At 39.7% G+C, this 10,934-nt stretch overlaps 3 protein-coding genes across 3 annotated transcripts; all 3 read right to left on the reverse strand.

Annotated features, from left to right (window-relative positions):
* Window positions 1–33: 33 nt before the first annotated feature.
* On the reverse strand, window positions 34–2,386 carry LOC125040356 (ice-structuring protein 4-like). The gene is made up of 2 exons (XM_047634910.1): window positions 2,278–2,386; window positions 34–346 (listed from the first exon to the last, which is right to left on the reverse strand). The coding sequence occupies exons 1-2, from the start codon at window positions 2,384–2,386 to the stop codon at window positions 51–53; spliced, it is 405 nt and encodes a 134-aa protein (XP_047490866.1). The 3' UTR covers window positions 34–50.
* Window positions 2,387–5,909: 3,523 nt separating this feature from the next.
* Window positions 5,910–6,358, reverse strand: LOC125040357 (glycine-rich cell wall structural protein 2-like). Its single transcript, XM_047634912.1, has 2 exons — window positions 6,264–6,358; window positions 5,910–6,186 (listed from the first exon to the last, which is right to left on the reverse strand). Exons 1-2 carry the CDS (start codon window positions 6,356–6,358, stop codon window positions 5,910–5,912), a joined length of 372 nt encoding a protein of 123 aa, XP_047490868.1.
* Window positions 6,359–6,517: 159 nt separating this feature from the next.
* Window positions 6,518–10,620, reverse strand: LOC125040358 (glycine-rich cell wall structural protein-like). Its single transcript, XM_047634913.1, has 5 exons — window positions 10,529–10,620; window positions 9,558–10,360; window positions 7,827–7,970; window positions 7,489–7,589; window positions 6,518–6,600 (listed from the first exon to the last, which is right to left on the reverse strand). The coding sequence occupies exons 1-5, from the start codon at window positions 10,550–10,552 to the stop codon at window positions 6,518–6,520; spliced, it is 1,155 nt and encodes a 384-aa protein (XP_047490869.1). The 5' UTR covers window positions 10,553–10,620.
* Window positions 10,621–10,934: the final 314 nt, after the last annotated feature.

Here is a 10,934-nt window from a genome sequence, read left to right on the forward strand (position 1 = left end):
GGTGATGGTGATGAGGATGATGATGATGAGGCAGTGGCAGTCACGGAGGTTCAAGTGGAAGTGGAAGCGGCTTCGGCACAGGCGGTAGTGGCGGCAGCGGCAGTTTTGGCGGCAGTGGCGGCAGCGGTAGCGGCTTCGGAAGTGGCGTCAGCGGCAGTGGCAGCGGCTTCGGCACAGGCGGTAGCGGCAGTTTTGGCGGCAGTGGCGGCTTCGGAAGTGGCGGCAGCGGCAGTGGCAGCGGCTTCGGAAGTGGCGGCAGTGGCGGCTTCGGGAGTGGCGGCAGCGGCAGTGCGGCAGCGGAAGCGGCAGCTTTGGCGGCAGCGGCAGTGGCGGGCACGGTAGCGGCCTTAGCACCAGCTATGGCCTGCCAAGCGCTTAGGCAACCTCGACACTCGACACGGCCAAACTTTTCTGAAGAGAGCTTCTCGTCAAAACCTCTAGCTCTCATTACTCAGCGTAATTTCGAGCTCCTCTTCAGGCCCTTTGCAAAGCACTTTCGATAAATGCAAACTTAAAAACTTGCTTGTTTTTTAAATTCGCTTTTCTTCGGAAGTTTTTGTCTTATTTTGTTAGTTCTGTGTCTCGCAAATAAATGATTGGTTGACTATAGTTATTGATTGATATAACACCTAATGCATTATACACATACATAAGGAAAGATGAATGTCTACAAGCGTGTTTAACACACACACACACACACATATATTAAATTATATATATATATATATATATATATATATATATATACATATATGTAAGTATATACATATTTATTTATTGATTTATATAAGTATATATATGTAAATATATATATATATATATATATATATGACATGGCCACCATCAGTCGATGTTGACTTGGGCATCATTAAATCGCGTATATGTATCAGTTCTACCTATCCCATCTGTTTACACTTTTCCTTGATTTACGAAATATTATTTTCTGTCTCTTAATGTTATCTGTATTGTAAGAACATTATTATAATAATACAATTAATAATTAAGAAACCAAAGAATACTTCAATCATTTAATTGTTTTGTGACTTAGCACCAGTGGACCCATTTGTGTGCAACACATTGCACAAATAACTACAGTGGATAGTACATGAACCCGCGACCGATTGGCTAATATCATAACAGCATGTAAGGATAAATACACATGCCGAGGGTTAAGGTGTGGAAGTGGCATATGATACTAATATGAGTTGCCCATATGTTTCTGAATCGTAAAAAAATATGCACACACACACACACACACACATGTATATACAAATCTGTATCTATAAATATATATGTGTATATATATTTATATATATATATATATTGTAGCGGGGCGTAGACCAAGTAGATTTGTATGTGTCTGGTTGAGTTTGGGCTCGACCGAGAATATAAAAATTGTTCAAGAAAAGATTCGTCTGCAGTGAACAGATGTAAGGTTCCAGGCCTACGGCACACTGCCACCACCCGATGGGTAGGTTCGGGAACCGTGTATGTTGTGTATGGGGTGTGATTGTTGTATGAGAAGAGGTGGAAGGAAAATACAGAATATGTGTGCTGAATGTTAGTGTGTAAATGTGAAAAGGGAGATAGCGTAGGCTGAGCGTCTGCGTGGATGTGTATGGAAGGAAAATGCAAGATCATAGAATTCTTCCTCTTCCCCTCGGTTTGAGCATCCACCTGCTGGAAGTGGGAACCCAGGTATAGCAAAAGTTAAGAGCTATTCTAGAATATCAGCCTAATATACTCATCTAGCTATTTCACAGCCTTTCAGGGTTGCGAGATAGAGTAACCAGCAATGTGCTGTTTGGGAGACCCAAGCCCAAGAACGTTAAGCATTCAGCTTTAGTCAGAACCAGAACTTACCACAGATGTCATTTGTTTTTCTGACTGGGACAGAGCGAAAGTTCTATGACGGTATGATATTTATTGAACAACTTGCACAAAAACAAAAAACAAACACACAAACAAACAAAAATAAGTAATAACTTAGTTTGCAACATTAAATCGCACACTGGAGGTACGGATCCTTAAGCAGTGTCCTTTCTATGTGAAGTGGTCCCTTTTATGCTCTGACCCTTTGTGAAATCAAAGTGCTGCTTTGGGATTTCGTGGAAGAGAGTGCACCCTGCAAATAGTAATACAGCATATCACACGGCAAAGTCCAGCAGAGACCAGGTGTCTCCTACACACAACCATAACATTATACTTAGCTTGCGAAAAACACGAATTCGTCAATCCTGGCGCGAAGCGAGGTAAATCCAAAGCGAGCACAAACACCGAGAGCGGAATCACTGTTCACCATAGAAGTCAGGACCGAACTGTCATCTCTCACAAAACCATGGGTATTTATATCCGAAAAAGACCCCTCAGGCCATGCCCTAAACATGGCGCGAAAAGAGGAAGAAACGCAAAGCATCGGAAGACCAACCCGATAGTTCGGTAGTCTAAACAATCCACAGGACCCGAACAACCATGAAAAGAGAAGGAGAGGAAAAACAAACAAAATATGTAACGACCATTACTCTCTTCAGGGGTTATATTGACACTTCGGAAGCGTCGCCGAAGAGATAGAATATATTTTTAAAAATAAATAAAGAAAAGGATAGCTAGAAAAAAAACTGGTAATGCACAGTTTACGCGAAAACTGTGCATTTCGGGCCGAATTTATTTACGGAATCGGACTTTCTCGGAGACTTCATCGCCATCCAAGTAACGAGACTTGGTTTAAAATACGTTCTTTGGTTATTTTTATAACCATGTTCACATAAGTTCTTAACACTCTTTGGCGGCTCGTATGGCTTTGGTGACGGCTTATGAAGTCGCACTAGAGTCACGTGGGCGAGGCGCGAATGGCGGGTGCAGCACCAGCCCCGTGCGGGTGCCCGGGACGTCTCATTCAAGTCAATGGCAGCATCGCAGAGTTCCCCACGTCCTTTGTTCCGTGGTAGAGGAGGCACGCATGTGGCATGGTAAAGACCCGGTCTCAACCACTTGGCGCCCGAGGACGATGTTAGTCCTGGCGAGATCGGCCTTAGTGTCGGCGAGTGCGCAGCCGTACACTACATATATATATATACCTTGTCCATAATTTCTAAAAATAAAAAGATGTACAAACACACACACAGACATATATGTGTATGTATGTAAAAAGAAAAATACTATATATATATATATATATATATTTGTAAAAGGAAATATATCTCTACACACACACACACACACACATCCATATCTAAATCTCTATATATGAATGTATTTTCATATATATATATATATATATATTCATATATATATATATATATATGTATATGTATACATATATATATATATATATTCATATATATATGAAAATATATTTATATGTATACATATACGCATATATTTACATATGTATATATGATCATTTAAATACATATAAATATAAGAATATATATTACTATGTGTGTTTGTATGTGTGTGTGAATATAAATATATGTATATATATATATATATATATATATTTCTCCATATCTGTATCTATCTATATAAATATATATGAATATATATATATATATAAAAGATCATCCATCCATCCACTGAGTGGACTGCAGTCATCTGCAAGGAGGGCGCAAGTCCTAATTGCTATTCGGCCGAGCTATGCGAAATGCTTCATTGGCCTCAAATGTCTCCAAGGAGATGAAATTCTTTATTGCCCTCGGGCATTCGCCAGTGGACTCCTGCGCTGCTTCGAGCGTTTTGCGCTTGAAGGACTCCCACAGAGCAACTGGGTCAATTAGGTTTTCAAGTTCTGTGAATCGATCAGAGACTGAAGTGGCGAATCCACGGGTACACTCCTCCTCCCTCAGTCTGTCCAAGTGAAGCACTCTAGAGTGGCCATTGGAGGGACGGAGCTTTGAAGAGGACCCGTAGGGTAGTTACTCGGCACTCTAGTAAACCCTGCAATTCTGAAGGATCCTCCAGCGAGTGCTGACAAGAATGTGGGTCCAGGTTGGAGCACTGATACCAGGAGTCATCAATCCTCAATCCCCTGGGACCTAGCAAAGTCCCGGAGAACGAGGCTGTTCTCGCTGCTGGGCTCAACTCCCAAGCCATGGGGGCCATCACACATCTTCTAGCCACCTCGATCACAGCCGGATACCGCATTGAGGTCGCCCAGAACAATCTGAATGTCTCACCGATGATAACTGACTGCCTTGAATGTGAATTTAGCATAGACCGCTCCTTTCACATCGGTAGGAGCATACACAACAATAACAGGCACGAAGCCAAAAGCATACTTCAGTCTCAATGCCATAATATGCTCATCAACTGGTGTTACCTCAACTACCGAGGGTTGAAGTCTGCTGGAGATGACTATGGCTACTCCCTGGAGGTGATGACCATCACCACGGCCCGACCAGCAGTAGATGTACCCACCCATACTGATTGTGCTGCTGCTAGATATTCTCACCTCCGAGAGATCAGCCACCTCTCTCTCTCTCTCTCTCTCTATATATATATATATATATATATATATATATGTATAATATATAATTAAATTAATATATACATGTATGTATATATGTATATATACATATGTATATATTCATATGTATATATATATATATACATATGTAAATATACATGTGTATATATACATATGTATGTATATCTATATGTCTATATATATACATATATATATACATATGTATATCTATACATATACACGTATATATAACATGTATACATAAGTATGTATATATTTATATATATTTATATATATTTATATATATACATATATATACATACATGCACATATATATATATATATATATATATATATATATATGTATATATATGCATATATATATGTACATACATATATGTATATACATATATATACATATACATACATATAATACGCATGTATATACATATATATACATATGTATACATATATGTATACATATATATGTATATATATCATATATTTATATATGATAGACAGACAGGCAGATAGATATATAGGCATACATGTATATATGTATATATGCACTAAACAGAAATATCTAATATATATCGTTCCCAAAAGACTCACGAGCGTATTCATCAACAAATTTTGCAGCCGCGTGCAATATACTGCTCGTCCCATGCGACCCTGGTCATATGACGGTAAAACCATCGCCTTGGGCCATCATTTCATGTAGAGTGCAGTTTGGGTAATAAAACGGTCATGTGACCACTCCTAATAAAGAAATGTTTTAATTTCTAACCTAGTTTATATCAATGATCCACTCTGTCGATGGAAAAGATAATTTGTTAATTCTGTTTATTAACATCTATTTATTTATCTAATCATGAATTTTTGGATAATATAGTATTCGGAGCAATGTAAACCTTAATTTTCTATTTCCTTGCTAATGATTTGGTGAAACAGAAGTTAACCACATTTATATACATTAATTTTCTCAAACTCCCTACTTTGCTTTCCAGGGAAATTGAGTTATTACTGATGCATCAGCATTTTATTGTTGGTAGCCAATTGCATGTCATGTTTACATATGTACACATACAGAAGTGTACATCGACACACTCAGAGTAGCAAAACCCTTTTCGGTGCAGGCAATTCCCCGTTTCATGTTCTAATTAGGTACACCGTAACTGGTGCTGAGGTGGCCGCTCGCGCCTTTGCTGTGAGAGAAAAGGCGAACCGTTAAACATAAATTAATTCGTTAGGAAAGAATCCGCAGTTACTGTGTTTCAAATTAGCATTAATGTCTTGCTTATTTGTATATGATTAGATAAGCAGAATAGATGAAAAGAAATAATGAAAGGTGCATTCGTGAAGAATAGCCAGAGTAAAAAGCTATTTATTTAGCTTACCTTGCGCCAGTGCGGAAGGTGCTGCTGCCACTGCTGCCACCAACGCCTCAACTGCCACAAAGTCCACCAGTGGAGCCAAAAGTGCTGCCACCACCAAGGATTCCACCAGCTCCTCCAAGATCTCCACTGCCTACAACTCCACTGCCAAAGGAGCTGCTTCCACTGTCGCTGTAACCTGATCCACCTAATCCTCCACTCCCAGAGCCTGATCCAAATCCACTAGAGCCACTGCCGGCACCTCCTAATCCTGACCCTCCACTTCCAAAACCTGATCTACCAGTGCTGGATCCCAGTCTTCCACTTCCGAAGCCTGATCCACCGGAACTAGAGCCACTTCCTCCACTACCGAAGCATCTGCTCCTCTTCCCCCACCCCCGACTCCTCCACAGCCAAAGCTAGACCCGGACTCGCCGTGTCCTTTCCGTCCGCCGCCGTGTTCTTTCCGTCCGCCGCCGTAAGGGACGGGGTCGGCCACGGCCAGGCACAGCAGCGCCATCGCGGAAGAGGCGGCGATCTGACAAATAGTCATGAGGAAAGAATTTTCTATTCACTTCATCCATTGCTATCTTAGGAGGGTGTTAGGATTTATTTAGAATGTCAAGTCTTCGTTTACAGTGTAATAACCCAAATCTTATTTTAGAAAATATAAGAACTTTCAGAAATGCACAGTTACACCTACCACAGACCGATGGTTCTTCATCATGCTCAGTTCTCCTTGCTCAAGAGCAGATGCCCAGACTGCATCATGTCAATATTTATACTTGAATTTCTCTCAGGGATGTTTCCAGTTAATGCAACATCGAGACGTCAGACAGTGAAGAAAAAAATGTACTTCATTTTTTTAATAAGAATAAAGCAAGATACAAAATGCCGATGACACTGCAGCATCAATGAAGGAAAAAAGAGTGCCTTCAAAGAAGCCTCAGCAATGGAGACCGCAAGCCATGATTTATGTAGATGAATATATGTGTGTACTCATATATATACATAAATATACACTTACAGATATGTATGTATGTAGAGTGTATTAATAGAGATATATAACAGAGATACAGACACACATACACTTATATACACAAACAAATACATGCACATATCTATTTTTCTATATAGATAGATTCAGATATAAACATACATACGCACACAGACACATACATATACACTTATATATACATATAGATATACTTGCACATCTCCATCTCCTTGTATAAATAGATACAAGTACATTTGCACCCACAAATGTATTTAGGTAGCTACTGATATATTTATATATTCATTATTCCTAATAAAATCAATATCAGTGATCCACTCTGTTAGATGATAATCTGCCACTTCTCCATATTTATTTAGCTATTCATTAACTTTATTAATTTATTAAATATTTTACTACCTTTGTAGCTATGTTTGTCTTTCATTGTTAATAAGTTGCTGAAACAGATATAAACCACATCAACATCAATCAATATTATTTTTTTTTAAACTTTCGTCTTTATTTTAAATTTGTTCGCCATTATTATTAGATTCCGCGGATATTGAATCATTACTGATGCATCAACATTTTATTGTTGGTAGCCAATTATAGCTCCCGTTCTTACATGTGCTCATGTTATGTGTACCTCGACATACGCAGAACATTAATAGCATTCCCTGTTGAATCAGTCCCCTGTTTCATGTAATAATTAAATACGTCGTTACTGGTGCTAAGGGTGGCCGCTCCCGCCTTTGCTCTAAAAGGAAAGAACAACCGTCAAAAGTAAATAAATAGAGAAATTAAGAGTTGAATAACTAGATGATTAGATAAAAAAGTAAGCAGAAAACACAAACTATGATTTCCCACTTGCATGTATACTGTCTATTCAAAAATGAAGATTGAAAACACTAGAGCAAAGAAGAAAGAAACTTATACATGCATTAATCAAGAAGAAAACCCAGTGAAACATTATATATAATAATTGTTTGCTTACCTTGCGTCTGCAGAACCACTCAGGCCGCTGCCTCCAAACCCACCACTGCAGCCACCGACTCCTCCACTGCCTCCAACTCCTCTCCTTTCTCCAAAGCCACTACTGCTTCCACCGACTCCACTGCTGCCTCCAAAACTACCACTGCTGCTACCAATTCCTCCACTGCCACAAAGTCATATTGTGTTTTTTTTTTTTTTTTTTTTTTTTCCTCCATCCACCACAGAAGGCGATTGCTTCACAAACTCTCTTTTGGCAATTTTTTTTTTTTTTTTTTTTTTTTTTTGGGGGGGGGGTTTGCGTGTATTTGCGTCATAAGGAATATAGACAGCCCTTACTAATATAAAGAATATTGCAAGAGTTGTATTGTGATTGATCTCTTTTATAAATGTTGATGGGACACTTGGGAATCTTATTAATACTAGTCTTCTTCTGGATAACAAAGTTGATCCTAAAATGCGCCTAGGCCTTTCCAGTATTCCTAGATCGACTTTAATATGAACTATTTACACAACCAAAACGGATACATGATTTCAAGACAAGCATTTGGTGATATTGAGGCACTGCAGAATTTCGCATAATTGTAAGAATTTAGTTATGCTTTCCACATTCTCATCTACAAATCTCTAGATTCAGAAACAAACTATTCACAGAACAACCGTCTTTAATTAATAGAGAAAACCAGAGAGCAAAATATCCTTTATTTGCTGCAGTATAATACAAACACCAGATATAACTTTTTTCTATGGCCCATACAGTTCCTACCTCTCAGTCATTGCCCTAACACTAAACAGAATAATCCAATACATATTTATCACCAACAAATTCTACTCGTGCGCATCGCCAGGACCATCCTTTCATTTAGAATACAGTTTCTCTGCTTTTCGTTTCGTTTCCAAATGATATTCATCAGACGGTGAATCAGTGTATGCAAAAAAAAAAAATTCTATTTCTTTTATATAAGACTCCTGTGCCCCCCCCCCCCCCCCCGCAAAGAAAGAAAAAAAATTCCATTAAAACAATCCCAATGATCCACTCTATTGATTGCTAATGTTATTTTTCTGACTTTATATAAATATACGTTTTTCTATTCATTCATTTATTTAATATATTACTTCCTTTCTATCTGAGTTTGATTTGAATAATCATATTTTCAGAGCAAAAACGTTAGTTTTGCATTTCTTTTCACTGTCAATGGATTGCTGAAACAGATATAAACCCTATCTATATTAATCAACATTTTTTTTCTAACTTTCGTCTTTATATTCAACTTGTGTATGTTATCATTCGGTTTCATGGAAAATTAATCATTACTGTCGCATCAACATTTTATTGTTGGTAGCCAATTATTATTGACAAATGTGCACATGTGGCTGTGTACATCTAAATACACAGAACAGCATAGTATTCCCGGTTGAGTCAGTTCCCCATTTCATGTACTAATTAGGAACGCCGTAACTGGTGCTAAGGTGGCCGCTTCCGCCTTTGCTGTACAATGAAAGAAGAACCGTCAAAGATAATAAATAGATAAATTAAGAAATAAATCAATAGATAACTTAATCAATAACTAAGTAAAAACCCAGTCATAAACATTGATTTCCCATCGACTGTCATGTATACTAAAGTTCTATTTAACAATAAGGATTGAAAACACTAGAGAAAAGAAGAAAGGAACATTTATACACATATTGCTCGAGAAGGAAACCCAGTGAAAACATACAATGTTTATCTTACCTTGCGCCTGAAGAACTACCCAGGCCACTGCCACTGCTTCCTCCGAAGCCATTACTGCTGCCACCAACTCCACTGCTGCCTCCAAAACCACCAGTGGAGCCAAAAGTGCCGCTGCCTCCAAGACCTCCACTGCCACCAAGTCCACCAGAGGAGACAAAAGTGCCGCTGCCTCCAAGGCCTCCGCTGGAACCGAAACTGCTGCCACCTCCAAGGCTTCCACCACTTCCATGGCTGCCACCAACTCCACCACTGCCTCCAAAGCCGCCACTGCTGCCACCAACGCCTCCACTTTCACCAAGTCCACCAGTGGAGCCAAAAGTGCTGCCACCACCAAGGCTTCCACCAGTTCCTCCAAGAACTCCACTGCCAAAGGAGCTGCTTCCACTGCCGCTGTAACCTGATCCACCTAATCCTCCACTCCCAGAGCCTGATCCAAATCCACTAGAGCCACTACCGGCACCCCCTAATCCTGACCCTCCACTTCCAAAACCTGATCCACCAGTGCTGGATCCCAGTCCTCCACTTCCGAAGCTTGATCCACCAGTGCTGGAGCCCAGTCCTCCACTTCCGAAGCCTGATCCACTGGAGCTGGAGCCACTTCCTCCACTTCCGAAGCCTGATCCACCGGAACTGGAACCACTTCCTCCACTACCGAAGCCTGATCCACCAGCTCCTCTTCCTCCACCCCCGACTCCACTGCCAAAGCTAGACCCGGACCCGCCGTGGCCTTTCCGTCCGCCGCCGTAAGGGACGGGCTCGGCCACTGCCAGGCACAGCAGCGCCATCGCGGCCGCGGAGGCGATCTGACAAATATTCATGGAGAAAGAATTTTCTGTTTAATTCATCCATTTCCTTCTTGGGTGGGTGTTATTGTTTATTGGAACGTCAATTTTGCGTTCAGTGTATTGAAAAAAAAATGTTATTCCAGAAAATATAAATGCTTTCAAAAAAGAAAGCACTGTTATACCTACCAGAGACCGATGGTTCTTCATCATGCTCAGTTCTCTTTGCTTAAGAACTGATGCCCAGACTGCATCGTGTCAGTATTTATACTTGATTTTCTCTCAGGGAAGTTGCAGTTGCCAGTTAATGCAACATTGATCTATCAGACAATGAAGAAAAAAGTAGTTGGGTTTCTAGGAAGAGTAAAGCAAGATGCAAGATGCCGTTGACACTGCAGCTACATTGAGGGAAAACCGAGTGCCTTCGAAGAAGTCTCAGCGATCAGGACCGTAAGCCTTGTTTTATTTTACAAATCATACATATTTAGATTAATATATATACATGTATATATACATATGTATATGTATATATATACATACACATGTACATATATATATACACATGTACATATATATACATGTATATACATATATA

This window comes from Penaeus chinensis, chromosome 29 (genome assembly GCF_019202785.1).
Source record: "Penaeus chinensis breed Huanghai No. 1 chromosome 29, ASM1920278v2, whole genome shotgun sequence".
Taxonomy (NCBI): domain Eukaryota; kingdom Metazoa; phylum Arthropoda; class Malacostraca; order Decapoda; family Penaeidae; genus Penaeus; species Penaeus chinensis.